This window comes from Arachis hypogaea, chromosome 20 (genome assembly GCF_003086295.3).
Source record: "Arachis hypogaea cultivar Tifrunner chromosome 20, arahy.Tifrunner.gnm2.J5K5, whole genome shotgun sequence".
Lineage (NCBI taxonomy): Eukaryota > Viridiplantae > Streptophyta > Magnoliopsida > Fabales > Fabaceae > Arachis > Arachis hypogaea.
Genome location: NC_092055.1, coordinates 143,665,789 through 143,684,639, shown reverse-complemented (window position 1 = coordinate 143,684,639; position 18,851 = coordinate 143,665,789). Strand labels below are relative to the sequence as shown.

The window sequence follows — 18,851 nt, the reverse complement described above, 5'->3', positions numbered from 1 at the left end:
TTAACATTTTATAAAAGTATGATATATAAATTATTCATTTGCAATTTTGCATGTTAATTTTTAAAATTTATTTTTTTTGTTTGTCTCTCAATCCTTAATGATGAATCCATAAAATTTAGATAATAAAAGAGGTAAAAAATTTAATATATATAAAGTTTCTTATAATTTTCATAATATAATGTAAAGTTTAATAAAATAATGAAGGAAAAGTAAGTATATTCCAACAAGGTAAGTTGTCAAACTTCAGGGTTTGACTTTGATTACAAGGATAAGGCACTATAACATTTTTGTTCCATGGTCACGATTTTCTCTGTATGATCACGGTTTTTTAGGGTGACAAAAAAAAAACTATAGTCATGATTTTTTAAAAAAGAGTGGCTTAAAAAGGTCTATGGTCACGGTTTTGAAGGATGATCTAAAGGGGTCTATGGTCACAGTTTTTTACAGTGACAAAAAAGAGTCTATGGTCACGGTTTTTCAAAAAAGAATCACCTAAGAGGGTCTATGATCACGGTTTTCGGAGGTGACCTAAAAATTAGTGATTGAAACGAAGCAGTGTTTCGGTAGCATAAACACTTACAGTATTCCGGTGAAAGTGGGAATGAATCGAAGAAGGCAAGTGATTAATTTAGTTACCCAAGCATAGGTCGTAATTGTAACTATGTTATAAGTTGCATTCTAAGTTGTAACACCACATGAAGACATGATTATTATTGTCTTTTTTCAAGTTCAAGCAGCAGCCTTAATTAGTTTCGAAATTGCAGAATTAAAGTTTAATCAAATGCATGCATGCGCGGTCAATTTCTTTGACTAGTTAGTGTAAGCCGCCAGAAGCTAACAAGGAATGTAAAATGAATATAAAAGCAGGGTACAATATGGCTGCATATGATGACTTTTCCAGAAAGACGCATCAAATTTGCTTCAAAAACATATAGAAACAGTGCAACTTTATTACCTAATACTTACCAATGGAAAAGTCTAGGGGTCAACAACTTTTTCAAATTCTAATCAGCAAGTAACCAGCAAAGAAAAGTGAGCCATTGGATGAAATCTCACACCAATCTCATACCATTAAAATCATCATTAATAGCTATTTGATGGTTACAAATTACAAAAATTACTGGCCCTCTAGCACTGAGTCATCAGAATGCTATGACAATAGATCAATATAAATATGAGACCAAATTAATGCAAGGACAACACACATTATTATATTCACAAGACAAGTGAGAAAAGAAATTAAACAATGAGTTTGAGCTCCAAAGAGGAAGAAAACAATGCTTTCGTTTCAGCATTGGTACTTTGTTTTAGTCGGATCACTCCTGCAATCATAAATGCAGCCATTGATCTGAATCTGTTTGAGATCATACCATCAAAAGGGATCATGTCTGCCTCGGAAATTGCTTCAAAGCTTCCGATTAAAAAAGAAGACACTGATATGGTGGCAAAGAGGCTGGAGCGCATGCTGCCTTCACTGGCAAGCCACTCGCTTCTAGAATGCTCTATTCGCATTAACCAAGATGGCACCAAAGAAAGAGTTTATGCTCTCTCAAATGTTGGTGCCTACTTCAGATCCTCTCGTCATGAACATGAATATGGCGGCTCCTTGACTCCTCTCTCTGTTCTCTTCCATCGAGTATATGATGACCTTTGGTAATCTCATTTATCTAAACACATCATATCATATGCCAAATTTGGTAACTGTGAAAATACGTCTACGCTACATGTACACCAAAATCAACTATCAAAACCAACCGCCAGTATATACTATATACACAAAAATATTAGTAACCGATTTTAGTGTACAAATAGTATTTTTGGTAAAAATATGTTTTCTCTTAGTTTTTTTTTTTATTTAAACCCTCCACACTTGCTTTTTGTTTATATAGATTGGAAACCATTAATCCTAGGTTACCACAACACACCCACATTACACACTCATTCATACAACACTAAACTAGCGTTTGTTTTGAGGTATTGAGACAGAGACTGAAACTCAGTATCATGTTTGTTAGTTCAGAGACTAATACTAAAATTTCTGTCTCTGTTCCTAAAACTTCAGTATTTCAGTACCTCCAAAAAATAGGGACACAAGGGACTAAAATTTTTAGAGATGGAGATTGAAACTTTAATAACATTTTATACCTAAAATACTTTCATTTTAATTAATTAATTTCAATTTTATCCTTTGTGCAAATTAAATTAGAGTTTCATTCTTGTTTCAATTCCTGTCTCCCATTTTTCACCAAACACAATACTGAGATTTATTTTAATCTCTGTTTTTTAGTCTCTGTCTCTCAGTCTCAGTCTTTTCTCTCCACGAAACGCTACCTAAAGAATTCATATTAATATTCGGCACATTCGCCAAAGTTCGAACCCAGGTGCAGCATATTAACTTATTAAGGGGCATACTTAAGCTAGGGCCTCAGCTGCACATTATTTCAAGTCTTAACTTTTCTTCTTGCAGGAAGGACGCAAAAGATGCAATTTTGGACCCAAATAACAATCATTTTGAAAGGGTTTATGGAATGCCAATGTTCGAATATTTGAAGACAAACAAAGAAATTAGCCATGTTTTTGACCAAACAATGGCCCAATCTGGCCCACTGGGAATGAAAAGGATCATAAGCCTATACAAAGGTTTTGAGGGAGTGACAACATTGGTTGATGTAGGAGGTGGAATAGGACAAACCTTAAACTTGATCATTTCTGCGTTTCCTTCCATTAAAGGAATTAATTTTGATATGCCTCATGTTGTGAAAAACGCACCATCATATCTAGGTATATACACATAGTTTCTGTCAGGCTTAATTATTTTATTTATAGCTTTTAAATTTTAATAATCAACTAAAGGACCTAATTCAATCTAATATCTACTAAGTATTAACACACTAATTTTTGCATAAAGGGATTGAGCACGTTGGAGGAGACATGTTCGAAAGTGTTCCAAAGGGTGATGCCATTATGCTAAAGGTTTGGTCCCTACCTGAATTCAGGCTAATTTTTTTTTTTTGTTATGGAAATAAAAGTGGTGATATACTTTAATATTGTAATTTTTGGTGTTTTTCAAAATTGTAGAAGTACACAAATTCCTGGGTCCGATTTCTGTACTTAAAATTTTTTAATTTTTTTTAACACAAATCCCTGGGATCGATTTGTGTACCTCTCAGAAATTCCTGGGTCCAATTTGTGTATCTCTCAGAAATCAGTCGGTCCGATTTTTGTACCTCTAGAAATCGGACGGTCCGATTTATGTACCTCTAACAAATCGGACGGTCCGATTTCTGCTTCTCTAGTTAAACGATCCCACATTTAAGTATAACACCCCAACAATCCACATTTAAGAAAAACACCACTAATTCCCTGAATTCATCAAATTTTTTTTATACAACATAATATATAGATGATGTGATATAGATTTTGTTTTATATTTGGGTTTCCAGCATGTATGTCATAATTGGTCAGATGAAGAATGCGTCAAATTCCTAAGAAACTGCCACGAAGCGTTGCCACAACATGGAAAGGTGATTGTTTTGGACTTCATAATGCCAGAAATCCCGAATTCAAGCAATTCATCAAAACATATTTGTGATGTGGACTACCTCATGTTTATAATTAATGGCGGAAAGGAACGAACCCAGAAAGAATTTGAGAGGCTATGCATCAACTCTGGATTTTCTAGATTCCAAGTTGCTTGCACTACTTCCTTAACTACGTTTGCAGTCATAGAATTTTACAAATAAATATTTTGAATATTTTTTTTTCTTTTTTGGTTTTAATTTAATTTGCTCCACCTTCTTGCTTCTTAGCTCTTGTGCACTTTTCTTTTATCTTCGTCACATATCATATATTGTGAGCAATTTACTATTTATGGAATAAGGATTGCGTCTATTTTTTTTTTATACCAAAGATATGAAATTCGAATCTGCAATCTCTTAATTGAGTATGAGGAGACTATGTTATTTGAGCTATTACTCATTGGCGAGTATTGCGTCTACTTATGTGATAATAATGTTGTACGCTTATTACATTATATGATTATAGTTGATTTTACTTTCATTTTTCATATACATGTATGTACTTTAAGATGTATACATACATGAGTTATTTTTTGGATTTTGAAAAATGAGTTACTTTAGTTGCTAGCAAAATTAAATTAATTTCTGTTTTGATTCCATTAAATTAATGTTGACGCATTGTATCAAGGAGGATGCTCTCCTAAAGACACGTAAAACGTCTTTTTGTAAAGACATTTATGTGTCGCATTATTATTAGACGTATTAATGAATCGATTATTTTTTAATTTCTTAACAAATTAGAATAAAACTGATTTTTTATAATAATAACAAAAAACTCAATTGTTATCAGATCCAGTCGAATCGACCAATTTATAAAACCCATTGGATCCTGATTTTTTTTGTTTTTTTGTTTAAACAAAAATCGGGGATATATTTGTCTTTTTATCAAAAAATTTAAACATGATTCGGTTTAAATTGTGTAAATCGATCGGATCAAATCGGGTCTAATAATTATAATGTGGATAATTGGGTTTATTATTATTGTTATAATAAACCGATTTTGTTCTGATTTATTAAAAAATAAATTATTAACCGATTTAATAAAGATGTCTAATAATATCATGTCACATGTAAATGTCTTAAAAAAAAGATATTTTTAATATCTTTATGGAAGTGATCTCCTTGTATTAAATTATCCATAAGACATTTTTTTGTAAGTTAGTTATATTTATCTTTCTCTAATAAAATCGTCTAAAAATTTTAATTGTTTTAACTTATTTTAAAATTTAAAATCAATTTAATAATTAGTATAAATAGATATCATTGTTCTCTCATAAAACAAGAACAACAACAATAATTTTATCTTTATCTTTTTTTTTCTCGTTCTTTTATAATTTTATTACCATGATTTATTAATGTGTCAAAAATTGACATGTGATATGTCATTTGGCTTTTAAGATAACAACAATCTATGAAAATACAAATGAAAACTTTAAAAACAAAGTATCAAGGTATTTTAACTAGACTATACATCACACCTATTATTACACATCTCATCTACATAAAAACAATAATGCAGGCCTCTATTATAATATTCCTTCGTGATTGTCATAAAGAGAGCATCCCAAAATACATTTTAAACATCTAAAAATAACTTTAAAAATTAAATAATTTAACATATATTTGGTGTGCGTTTTATTTTTGTCTCCAATTTTTGTTTGCTTTTTATTAAAAGTCTTGTTGTTTTATAAGAGAAAAGAGACGATAGTAAAAATAATGAGATCATCTTTTATTAGAAAATTAAATCAAGAATATTCAAGAGAGTAATACAATTAAAATATACTAAAATATCGAAGAAGTTCAAAATCAAATTGAATTGGAATTGAATGGAAGTTACACTCGTCACTTTCATACTAGAAGAATCATGAAGTGTATTGGAAGCTTCAAGATTGATGACTAAGCTTAATAAAGAATTTTTAAGATGTGCTAGAAATTACAAGAAGTTACTTATTTGAATAGTCAAAGTAAGAAGCAAAATTGGATAAGTATGTGTATTAAGAAGTTAGTAGAATCAGGAACGGACATAAGGGAGCGAGTGGAGACCTCGACCCCAATTTTTTTTAAAATAATTAATAGTAATAAGTTATTATGTATAATTTAATTTTAAAAATAAGTTATTTAGTATTTAGTCTAGTATAAATAAAAGTCCAGTCTAATTTAAATATTAATGATTTTTAATATTTAAAAAATAAGTAACAATATTAAAAAAATCTGAAAAAGATATTATTACTAATATTTTTTAATTAAATAAAAATTTTCAAATCTCATAATGTGAATTTTTTTCTTCTTATGACCGTCTTTTTTTTTATTTATTTGGTATTAATTCTCTCTGTTTCAATTGCTACAACTAAGAGATATTTTTCCACTATAAATATTGTGAAAAATAACTCAAAAACAAAATGAAAATGAATTTCTTGCTAATTATCTTTTAATTATATTAAAAAGAAAATTGCTGAAAAATTTGACATAAATTCTATTATCGATAAATTTTATGATACGAAAAATCGACCACTTCGTTAGTAAAAAATACACATATTTTTTGCACTTTAAAATATAATTTCTATCGGTGTATTTTTATAATACATCTTATATTATATAATTTTTTACATAATTTTTAATATTATATGTGTTATTGGCCCCATAATAACATTCCTGGATCCGTCTCGGAGTAGAATCATAAACTTTTAGTACGAAACTTTGCCTATATAAAGGCACATATGTCTTATGTATTTTGTGTGTTCTATGAAATGAAAAAGATATAATTATGTGAAGTCCTTCTTTATTCTATTATTTCATATGAGTGTTATTTAGTGAGTTTGAGAGATTGAAAATATGATAATGTTACTTAAGAAAGTGAGTGATTTTAGAATCAATTAAGTGTGGGTATTATATTTACATCTTTTATATTATTTTTACCTTTTTTTTTATCCAAACAAAGTCCATGAGCTTAGTCTAAAATCTAGAAAGATGACTTTTCTGTTGTTAAATGTTACCCTCCGAAATTGACGAAAGGCTACAATGAAAGCTCAATTATGTTTATATTCAACTCTTTTAATTAATTATTAGGACACCGTCCAATAATTTAATTAATCTTTGACAAAGTGTTCAATAATTAATCAACATATACATATGCATGTCAATTTCACCCAACAGTTACAGCACCAACAAGCTAAGTGAATGTTTCAACGTTCAACGTTCAACGTTCAACTAACGGGATATATATTTATAAAAAAAAATATTATTTAATTTGTATATCTATAATTAATTGGTAAATAATTTTTTATATGCATATAATATCATTTATTTTAATTTAGTTGGCTATACAAATTTTAGTTTACACCTATTTCAAAAAAAAAAATTGTTACTTCAAACTCTTTAAAATGTTAAACTTGAGCTCCTATATTGAAGGACTATATATTAGGTTTATTTTTATAAAATAAAAAAAAAATTAGATAGTGATTTTATTTGATATTAATGGATTAAAGGATTTTTTAAGGGTTAAGTACGATTTTCGTCCCTAAGGTAAGGGATTGAAAAAATTTTTTTCCTCAACTTTTTTTTCTTACAAAACCGTCCCTAAAATTTAACTTAATTTTAAAATCGTCTTTCGGACGAAAATATCCTCCCCTTCTTTCCCAAAATCAACAGAGAAGCTGAAGCTGAACCAAAAGTTGAAGCAGAAGCAGAAGCAATACCAATGAAACAACAACAACAACAACAACAACAACAACAACGAATAATAGAATCAGAACAACAACAACAACAACAAAAGTAACTAGAAGCAGAAGAACAACAACAACAATGGATAATAGAATTATAAGAAGAAACATAAAAAAATCATCATCATCATCATCGTCAAGAACCTAGAAAAACAAGAACCGAGATGCAGAACTCAGAACTCAGAAAAATAAGAAAATCATCAACATCATCGTCAAAACTCGTAATCATTAACAAAACTCAGAACTAAAATTCTTCTTCTTTCATTAACAAAACTCAGAAATTCTTAAATTCATATTCAATTACAAGAATAAAAAATCTATAAATATAATTACTAACAATCTCTCTAGAAACCCTTGTTGCAGATTTTGCACATGACAACCACCACCACTTCTTCGACAACGACGAACCATAGGGTGCGTGCCAGACGCGTCGTGGCAAGGCGAGGGCGAGGGCGAGGAGGAGGAGCAGAAATGGCGAACGACGAGGAGCAGGAGTGGCAACAACAAAGAGCAGCGGCGGTGGCCCTTCCCCTTTCCTTCCCTCTTCCCTTCCCTTTCCCAAACCAAACAAACCCCTGGGGCGGTGATACCCTTCCCCTTTCCCCTTAACCCATTTTCTTTTTCTTTTATTTAGTTAGGGGTATTTTCGAAATAAAAATTAAAAATTTGGTAAAAATAATAATTTTAAAATTAAGTTAAATTTTAGCGATAATTTTGTAAGTAAAAAAAAGTTAGAGACAACAAAAATTTTAACTCCTATTTTAAAAACCAAAATCGTAGTTAACTCATTTTTTAATAAAATTTTAAAAGTCAATAAACTGATAAAGAACAAGCTAAGTATTACAAACACTCTTAGAAACATTGTTTATTTAAATCATCAGATTAATTTTACTTTTAAAATTAATTCCAACCGCATTATAAACACACACTCTTAAGAAACATTGTTTATTTATTGTCATTACTCATTAATATAGCAGCAGATTTATAATAATAATTACAATCATTAACCGGTTGCTTCCAAGTTCCAAGAGAGCATGTAGTCAAATCTTATGCAACAAAAATATCTCTTAGCTTGTGTATTTAACACTGACTATTCTACTTGGTGAAGCATATATATAGAGTGATCAGTGACTACATACATACACACACTAAATTAGAGTGACTTTAATTAAAGAGTAATAATTAAAGTAGGTTGCATATATATGAATATGATGAGTTCAATAACCACCAAGGAGGAGTACGATGATGCTTTCACCAAAGCTGCTTCCTTCGCATTTGCTCAGGTGTTTCCTGCAATCTTGAACGCTGCTGTTGATATGAACTTGTTTGATATCATATCAAAGTCAGAGAGTCCATTAGGCATGTCAGCTTCTGAGATTGCATCTAAGATTCCAAAGCAACACAGTGAAATGGGTAGCAGACTTGAACGCATGCTGCCATCATTGGTGGCTCGTTCTCTTCTGACTTGCTCCATTCGCACCATTAATGAAGATGGTGACACTGAAAGAGTTTATGCAGTTTCTCCTGTTGGACAATACTATACAAGTAGTCATCATGATGAACAAGGAGGCTCCTGGATTGCAATGTCAACTGTAAGCTACCAAGGTTACCGTCATCTTTGGTAATTAACCTTACTTAATTACCTTAACTTATTAGCTTTATTCATTATTAATAAGTTTTCCTTTCATCTCAAAAAAACAAATAACACATGACTGCGTTTGTTTCTGAGAACAAAATAAGATAAGATACTGAAAATAAGACATAAAGAATATAAATATCAAATTTGTTGTTTTTTTATATATATATTTTTTGTGATAAACTAGAATAAATTATGAAAATCTAATTTATCCTCATTTTTTTTTATTCAAACAATTTGAGAAGAAAAATATAATAAAAAATATATATAATTATAAAAAATTAACAAAAATAATAAAATAAAAAATAAGTTGTATCTTTTATTAGTGTCTGTGTCCTTTTTGTCGGAATGAACACAAGATACACTAATGCAATGTCTCTTGACACAATATTTTTATCTATATCTCATGTCTCATCTATCAAACATAATATTATGTTTCTATGTCTTTGTCTGAGTGTCCCGTCCTCATAAACAAACACATACTAAGATATGCAGAAAGTTATAAAAATTGAGAAGTAGAAAAAGGAAAATTAATGATTATTATTTTTGAAAAAACAGGACAGATACAAAAGATGCAATATTGGATGCTAACAATCACAATCATTTCCAAAAAATGTACGGAAAGATGGCATTTGAATATATGGAGACAGACACAGAGTTAGGTAACCTTTTCGGACAAGCAATGGCACAAGCTGGGTCTTTAGGATTGAAACAACTTCTTAATGCATATAAAGGCTTTGAGGGAATATCAACTTTAGTTGATGTTGGAGGTGGATATGGACAAACTTTGAAACAAATTCTCTTGCAATATCCATCAATTAAAGCAATTAATTTTGATTTGCCTCATGTTGTTAAAAACGCACCCCCTCATCCAGGTAATTAGTTATTACTATTTTAATTTATTTTTATCTCATGTATTGAAATATACAAAATACATACTAAAAATATTACTATTTTGCATGATCACTGATAAGGGATAGAGCATATCGGAGGAGACATGTTTAAAAGTGTTCCAAAAGCTGATGCCATTTTACTCAAGGTTAGCATTTTATAATTATTCAAATTTATTGATTATCTAAGTCATCAATATATTTTATATTAATAAAATCTAACAAAAACTCCTCATTTCAGCATGTATGTCATAACTGGGAAGATGAAGAATGTGTCAAGTTTTTAAGAAACTGCTATGAAGCTTTGCCACCACATGGGAAGGTCATAGTTTTGGATGCTTTATTGCCAGAAATTCCAAAATCAACATCGTTTAAGGATACACAGGCTGTGGATCTCGATTTTCTTATGTTTCTAGTTCACGGTGGAAAGGAAAGAACCCAAAAACAATTTGAGAAATTATGCAAGACCTCAGGATTTTCACGATTTCAGGTTGCTTGCAATGATTCCTCAAATGTCGTTGCAGTCATGGAGCTTTACAAATAAAAATGAGAGTAAAATGACAAATAAATTCACGAAGATTTAGGCTTCGAATATATTAATTTAAGAAAAAAATATCAATAAAGTCTTATATGATAATAGATGTTGACAAATCATATTGAAATTAAATCCTTTTGTCATGATCATTGAGACTAATCTAAAAATAACATAGAGTGTACCACACATGATTCATGATGAAGATCGATAGATGACTAATTTACTGTTGTTAGCATCCGAAATAAAGAAAAGGTTGGCTACAATGTGTATCTTACTATCTAGTGACCTGAAATTATGTATAAATATATGTATAATTTAAACATAAAGATTGAAAGCATTCCAAACTACAAATTAAACATCTAAAAATAACTTTAAAAATAATTTAACATATATTTGGTGTGCGTTTTATTTTTATTTTCAATTTTTGTATTTGTTTTTATTAAAATTTTTGTTTTCTTTAAAAAAAAAAGAGACAATAATCTTTTATATTATTTTTACCTTTTTATCTCCAAACAAGTCCATGAGCTCAGTCTAAAATCTAGAAAGATGACTTTTCTGTTGTTAAATGTTACCCTCCGAAATTGACGAAAGGCTACAATGAAAGCTCAATTATGTTTATATTCTACTCTTTTAATTAATTATTAGGAAGCCGTCCAATCATTTAATTAATCTTTTGACAAAGTGTTCAATAATTAATCAACATATACATGCATGTCAATTTCACCCAACAGTTACAGCACCAAGCCACCAACGGTGAATGTTTACTAATGAGTTATAGTTCAAATAATATAAAGAAAGTTTAGGAGCCATTACTTTTATTAAAATATGGCTAGCACTTAACCAACAAAAGAGAAGTGAGTAATTTCACACTATTAAATAAAATCTCACACCATTCAAAACACCAATAATAATTAATTGATAGTTACAAATTACAAAATTTATTAAACCCAGCCCCTAACACTTCTCAATAGTATAATCTAGGGGTGGGCATGGTTTGGATTTTTATAAATCCAAACTGGATCCATTTCAGAACCAGTTTTATAGTTCATGAAACTAAACCAGAATTGGATTGAAGAGAAAAACCGGTTTAAAAAAATAAAAATCAATTTTAAACCGATTTTAGAATTTAAATCCGATTTTACTTACAAACCGATTTAAAATCCAGTTTTACGTATAAAATCGATTTTAAATCCAGTTTACATATAAAATCGGTTTTAAATCCGGTTTTTTTAAATCCAAATCTAAAATCCGGTTTTTTTTTTATAAAATCCAATTTTAAAATCAGATTTTTTAACCTAAAATTCAATTTTAAAACCAATTTTGAAAATCCAGTTTAAAACTAGTTTCTTCAACCAAAAATCTAATTTTAAAACTAGTTTTTAAAAATTCAATTTTCAAATCAGATATTTTAACAAAAAATCTACTTTTAAATCCAGTTTTTAGAAATTCAATTTTCAAACCATAACTTTTTTAAAAGTAAAATTAATACTAAAGTCATTTTAAAGTGTATAGGTTCATTACAACTAGAATTTGGTTCTTTATAAATCTAATGACAATAGCTAATCTATATAACATTTAATCATTCTCAAGACATCAAAAGAATACCACCAAAAAATATCTCTAAAACAACAACCACAAAATATCAAAAGATGCCAAATTGCCAACAAAATCATCAAACAACCACAACCTTTGAGGAAAATATATCTGCAAATAACAAAATATACCTTTGTCATTTTAAAACAAATCTTTGAATGAAAGTATTAAACCAAATGAAAATATTAAGCATACCTAGTCATCATCAAGATTATCAATTGATGCCGCCATAGAACAAGCACCATCATTAGAGGAAAATATATTTGCCAAGGAATCAAATTAATTATCAAGTCTATATTCAACAACTTTTAATTGGTAACTAATACCTAAATTCTAAAATAGAAAGATAACAAAAACAAAAATAAAATAAAATGAGAACAAATATGAAACAAATTTTATACCTTGATTAACTTGTTGAAGAACTTCACCATCATCATCTAAAGCAGAGAAAAGATCTTCCTTAAGCCAATCTCCTATGCAGACTAAGGCTTCTACCATTCTAGGTGGTAAGGAACTGCGGTATGGATCGAGGACTCTTCCTCCGGTACTAAATGCAGACTCCGAAGTTACCGTAGAAACAGGTATAGCCAATACCTCACGAGCCATATTTTCAAGAATTGAAAATCGGGTTGAGTTGACCTTCTACCAGTTTAGTATATCGAACTTATGGGAGTATGGCTCGCATTCTTCTTGTAAATATCTATCAAGTTCAGATCTTGTATTTGTTTTGCGATCGGTTGCTTGCAGAAAAAAGCCCATGCCATGAAGATCGGTATTAATGTTGTTGGCTTGAACATCTTGCGTATCAACTTCACTTGCTTCCTCAGAACTTTGGTATTACTGATAAAGTAACTTTATACACTTGGACAACTTTGACTTCAATTCGCCTTCTTTTTCTTCTCCAAAGAAGTAATCCAAGAAATAATTGACATACTCAAATCTTTTACATTGGATTAAGTACGATAGCAATCAATAACAACATATTCACCGAATCAGGATTGCCCCAATACTTCTCATACTTAACCCTCATCCTTTCTGTCATTGACATAGTACTAAAATCAATAGAATCACAAGAATGACGAATAAATCGTCCAATTGCAAATACTTCCTTCATATACATATCACTGGTAACATATAAGATACCAGAAACACATATAGTGGCATCACTGAACACTCGCAAAAAAGGTACAATGGACTCAACATACTCCCAGTCTGAATCAGAAGGAACACCTCTCCCTTTTTCTCCATTCATCTCTCCTATATAGGCATTATCTTTCAAAGCAAGCAACTCAAATGCTTTGCGATGCTTCAAAGCTACCTCTAACATTTGATAGGTAGAGTTCCACCTAGTCTCAACATCCATGCAAGGCAAGCCTTTATATTGGATTTTTTCTAGTTCAACACACTTTTGAAACCTACTAGCTCTAGATGGAGAAGATCTAACATACTTTACTGCACTACGAATCCTCAAGACTGATTCATCAATCTCTTTCAACCCCTCTTTTACAATTAAGTTTATAATATGTGCACAACACCTCATATGAATAAATTCACCATTCAAAATAATGCTATTCCAAGAATTCAATCGCTGCTTCAGATATTTAATTGCAACATCATTAGACGACGCATTATCAACTGTCACACTAAAGACCCGATTCAAATTTCAATTATTTAAACAAGATTCAATTGTTGCTCCTATAACCTCTCCTGAATGACTTGTCACTTGACAAAAATTAAGTATTTTTTTTATGTAATTTCCAATCCAAATCAACAAAGTGTGCTGTCAAACTCATATAAGTAAAATTTTGAATTGAAGTCCAAGTGTCAATGGTTAGACATACTCTACCACAATTTGTCGAAAGAAAATCTTGCAACTTCATCTTCTCTTCAGCATAAAGAGCTCCAATGTCACGTGCTAATGTAGTCCGTGAAGGAACTTTGAATCTTGCTTGTAGAGCATGCACAAATTTTTAGAATTTCGGGCTTTCAACGAAGCGAAATGGTAGCTCTTCCCCAATAAACATTTCCATAAGTGCCCTTCGAGCTTCCTCTTGGTCAAATTTGGAAGCACGGGGTGAATTTAAAATACCACGCTCATCTATAGTCGGTGTGGTCGTTATTTTTCTTCTTTTGTTCGAATCATTATTAGGATTTTGCTTGCATCTTCTCAAATGACCACCCATTGAGCTGGTTCCATTTTCATATTATATTAAGCTACCACAATATTTGCATTTAGCCTTCTTCTTGGTAGTATTCTCTACATCAAAATAATCCCAGACAGCTGACCGATTCTTACGAACACATGATGGTGGAGAAGATGGTTGAGTGTTAACAGACATCCCTGCTGCTTTAATATTACTGTTTTCAGTCATCTTTCTCTGCATATAAAACAAGGTGTACATAACTCAAAATTTAATGCCAAACATGCTAAAATTAACACAAACTAATCCAAAAAAACAGCCGCCAATAAAAGGCTTGCCAACTATCTTAAAACAACCGGTGAATTGTTGCAATTAATATGCCACTATCTTAGACATAGACATCAACCAACCATATATAACCCAAAAAGTCAAAAACCAAATTTATAAAGGTTAGTTTCCAATCACTATCATCATTTTATTAATGTATATTTATATGTATTAATTCATACATTTTTCTATTAAATAATTAGTTATTAGAATTATCAATCTTGCAATAAACAAATAATCAAATGTGTTTACAATATTACAATAAAACAATATTTATCAAATATATATATATATACACAATAATTAATTGGTAAATTATTTTTTGTATGCACATAATATCATTTATTTAATTTAGTTGGCTATACAAATTTAGTTTACACATTTCAAAAAAAAAAAAAAAATTGTTACTTCAAACTCTTTAAAATGTTAAACTTGAGCTCCCACGCATGCTATATTGAAGGACTATATATTAGGGTTTTTTTTTTTAAATAAAAAAGCTAGATAATGATTTTATTTGATATTAATGGATTAAAGGAGTTTTTAATAAAATTTTAGAAGTCAATAAACTGATAAAGAACAAGCTAAGTATTACAAACACTCTTGGAAACATTGTTTATTTAGATCATCAGATTAATTTAACTTTTAAAATTAATTCAAACCGCATTATAAATACTTTTAAGAAACATTATTGTTTATTTAGTGTCATTAATATATCAGATTTATAATAATAATTAGTCACATTTTATGCAGCAAAAATATCTCTTAGCTTTGTATATTTGCCACTCACTATTCTACTTTTATATATATATATAGAGAGAGTGATTAGTGATTACATACACTAAATTAGAGTTAGTTAAAGACTAATCCTTAAAGTAGCATATATCAATGATGAGTTCCACCACCAATAATAATAATAATTCCAAGGAGGATTACGATGATGCTTTCACCAAAGCTGCTTCATTCGCATTTGCTCAGGTGTTTCCTGCAATCTTGAACGCTGCTGTTGATATGAACTTGTTTGATATCATATCAAAGGCAGAGAGTTCGTTAGGCATGTCAGCTTCTGAGATTGCATCTAAGATTCCAAAGCAACACAGTGAGATGGGTAGCAGACTTGAACGCATGCTGCCATCATTGGTGGCTCGTTCTCTTCTGACTTGCTCCATTCGCACCATTAATGAAGATGGTGACACTGAAAGAGTTTATGCAGTTTCTCCTGTTGGACAATACTATACAAGTAATCATCACGATGAACAAGGAGGCTCCTGTATTGCATTGTCAACTTTATTCTATCGAGGATATCGTCATGTTTGGTAACCATGAATACATTACTTAGCTTTTAAGTTATTTACTTTATTCACAGTTCTTATAACTTAACAAATTAAATTATGTGTATGAATAGGAAAGATATGAAAGATGCAATATTGGATGCTAACAATCACAACCACTTCCAAAGAATGTATGGAAAGATGGCATTTGAATATATGGAAACAGACAGAGAGTTAGGTAACCTTTTCGGAGAAGCAATGTCTCAAGCAGGGCCTTTAGGAGTGAAATCAATCCTTGATGCATATAAAGGAGGCTTTGATGGAATATCAACGTTAGTTGATGTTGGAGGTGGATATGGACAAGTCCTCAAACAAATTCTCTTCCAATATCCATCAATTCAAAAAGCAATTAATTTTGATTTGCCTCATGTTGTGAAAAACGCACCCCCTCATCCAGGTAATTAGTTAATCCTAATAATAGGGAGACAAAAGAAAAAATAAGTTCTGACTATTTTGGCTAATTCTTTTTATTTACCAAACATTTTGGTTAGTCTATTGTTCACATTGTGTATGTTTGGACGTCATTATTTTGTTAAAAAAAAGATCTTTTTTCAATGAAAAAGATCTTTTTTTTATTTTTTAACGTATTTGGCAAATTTTCAATGTAAAAGATATTTTTTGAGAATGTCACCCAAACATATCTATATATGTTTCACAGTTTTTATTATAACTGAACAAATTAAAATATGTGATCTCCTTAATAAATAATGTGTATACTAAAATTAGCCCTCAAAATTAGTCATTAATATAAAATACGTGTTGGAATTCAAAATACATTAAAAATGAAATCATTCTCTGTGTATAAAACAAAAGCATCACAGTAATTAGGAGGATAATTAAATAATTTTTATTTTCTTCAAAATAGGAAAGATACAAAAGATGCAATATTGGATGCTAACAATCACAACCATTTCCAAAGAATGTATGGAAAGATGGCATTTGAATATATGGAAACAGACAGAGAGTTAGGTAACCTTTTCGGAGAAGCAATGTCTCAAGCAGGGCCTTTAGGAGTGAAATCAATCCTTGATGCATATAAAGGAGGCTTTGATGGAATATCAACGTTAGTTGATGTTGGAGGTGGATATGGACAAGTCCTCAAACAAATTCTCTTCCAATATCCATCAATTCAAAAAGCAATTAATTTTGATTTGCCTCATGTTGTGAAAAACGCACCCCCTCATCCAGGTAATTAATTATTACTATTTTAATTTATTTTATCTCATGTATTGAAATCGAAAATGTTTGGTAAAAAAAAAATCAGCTAAAAACAGCTATAACTTGTCTTATTTAGTATTTATTAATTATTGCGACAATTAATGAATGCTAAATAAGACAAGTTCTGACTGTTTTTTTTTTTTTGTCTCACTAGCGTTACTCTATTGAAAGATACAAATACATACTAAAAATATAAGTATTTTGCATGATCACTGATCAGGGATAGAGCATATGGGAGGAGACATGTTTAAAACTGTTCCAAAAGGTGATGCCATTTTACTCAAGGTTAGCATTTTATAATTATTCAAATTTATTGATTATCTAAGTCAACAATATGTTTTATATTAATAAAATCTAACAACAACTCCTCATTTCAGCATGTATGTCATAGCTGGGAAGATGAAGAATGTGTGAAGGTTTTAAGAAACTGCTATGAAGCGTTGCCACCACATGGGAAGGTCATAGTTATGGATGCTTTATTGCCAGAAATTCCGAAATCAACATCGTTTAAGGATACACAGGCTGTGGATCTCGATTTTCTTATGTTTCTAGTTTCCGGTGGAAAGGAAAGAGCCGAAAAACAATTTGAGAAATTATGCAAGACCTCAGGATTTTCCCGATTTCAGGTTGCTTGCAATGATTCCTCAAATGTCTTTGCAGTCATGGAGTTTTACAAATAAAAATGACAGTAAAATGACAAATAAGCTCACGAAGATTTACTCCCGCATCGAATATATTAATTTTTGAAAAAAAAAATATTAATAAAGTCTTCTGTGATAACAGATATTGACAAGTCATATTGAAATTAAATTCTTTTGTCATGATTGTTGGGACTAATCTAAAAATTATGTGTCAATACTCAATATCTATTATTATAAAAGACTCCATTAATACTTTTTTTTTCAAGAGTTAATAACAAAAGTATTTAATAACAAAAAATATTAGTCGAAAACAACAATAAATACTAAATACGATGAATTTGAGCTATTTTTTTTGTGTTTTCCTAATATTATTATATTTATATAAAAGAAAGTTATGCATAAAGAAAAGCTTATTATTCAGGTTGTCCGTCCCACATTAAAATCCTTATCAACTTGCACTAATTTGCTTCTTAATTTGTTGCTTTTCATTCCTCTTCAATTTTTTTTTTTAAATAAATTCTGCAAAACATTGAGACAAATTCCTATATTGCCTAAATTGCGTGTATGGAAAACCTTTAAACATGAATTGAATTTTCATTGATTAATGATGAAGATCGATAGATGACTACTTTGCTGTTGTTAGCATCCGAAATTAAGAAAAGGCTACAATGTGTATTTTTTTTTTTTTTAATCAAAGATAGAAAACTCGAACCCGCAACTTTTAAATTGAGTATAGAAAGACTATGCCATTTGAGCTATAACTCATTGGCGGCTACAATGTGTATCTCACTATCTCGTGATGACCTGAAATAATGTATAAGCAAGAATGCTCATTTATATTTTCAACCATTCCATATACATATTTATTAGGATACCGTCCAATTTAATTAATCTTTGATGACATGATTATTCATCAGCATTTTTTTAAAAGATCTTTTTTTCTTAAAAAAAAGATGTTTTTCATGTAATAAATGAACAAAAAAATACTTTTATACTGTTATACCCAAACATAATTTATAAATAAAAAAATATTTTTACATGAGATATCCAAATATAAAATTACTTTTACTTGTCTATAAGATCTTTTAAAAAAAGATAACTCAAAAAAAAAAAATTTTTTTAAAGCTCACCCAAACAAGCCCATTATAATATTCACTGATTTATTAATTATTTTATTTATACGAAGGGATAGAGCATATCGGGGGAGACATGTTTGAAAGTGTTCCAAAGGGAGACGCCATTTTG

At 30.0% G+C, this 18,851-nt stretch overlaps 4 protein-coding genes across 4 annotated transcripts in view; all 4 read left to right on the top strand.

Moving 5' to 3' along the window:
- Positions 1 to 1,181: 1,181 nt before the first annotated feature.
- LOC112785252 (isoliquiritigenin 2'-O-methyltransferase) lies at positions 1,182 to 3,891 on the top strand. Its single transcript, XM_025828710.2, has 4 exons — positions 1,182 to 1,653; positions 2,468 to 2,781; positions 2,909 to 2,973; positions 3,444 to 3,891. The coding sequence occupies exons 1-4, from the start codon at positions 1,247 to 1,249 to the stop codon at positions 3,741 to 3,743; spliced, it is 1,086 nt and encodes a 361-aa protein (XP_025684495.1). The 5' UTR covers positions 1,182 to 1,246; the 3' UTR covers positions 3,744 to 3,891.
- Positions 3,892 to 8,274: 4,383 nt separating this feature from the next.
- On the top strand, positions 8,275 to 10,709 carry LOC112785163 (isoliquiritigenin 2'-O-methyltransferase). The gene is made up of 4 exons (XM_025828606.3): positions 8,275 to 8,918; positions 9,492 to 9,808; positions 9,908 to 9,972; positions 10,065 to 10,709. The coding sequence occupies exons 1-4, from the start codon at positions 8,500 to 8,502 to the stop codon at positions 10,365 to 10,367; spliced, it is 1,104 nt and encodes a 367-aa protein (XP_025684391.1). The 5' UTR covers positions 8,275 to 8,499; the 3' UTR covers positions 10,368 to 10,709.
- Positions 10,710 to 15,254: 4,545 nt separating this feature from the next.
- LOC112783346 (isoliquiritigenin 2'-O-methyltransferase) overlaps positions 15,255 to 18,851 on the top strand; it is a 20,669-nt gene continuing 17,072 nt past the window's right edge. The window contains exon 1 of the mRNA XM_029296128.2: positions 15,255 to 15,732. Within this exon, the coding sequence (XP_029151961.1) occupies positions 15,305 to 15,732 (428 nt within the window). The 5' untranslated portion in view covers positions 15,255 to 15,304. The remainder of the gene's footprint in view (positions 15,733 to 18,851) is intronic.
- Positions 16,668 to 18,851, top strand: part of LOC112783348 (flavone 3'-O-methyltransferase 1) — a 2,658-nt gene continuing 474 nt past the window's right edge. Inside the window, exons 1-2 of the mRNA XM_072231704.1 lie at positions 16,668 to 16,935; positions 18,793 to 18,851. The exon at positions 18,793 to 18,851 is cut by the window's right edge and continues 6 nt beyond it. Of these exons, the coding sequence (XP_072087805.1) occupies positions 16,668 to 16,935; positions 18,793 to 18,851 (327 nt within the window). The remainder of the gene's footprint in view (positions 16,936 to 18,792) is intronic.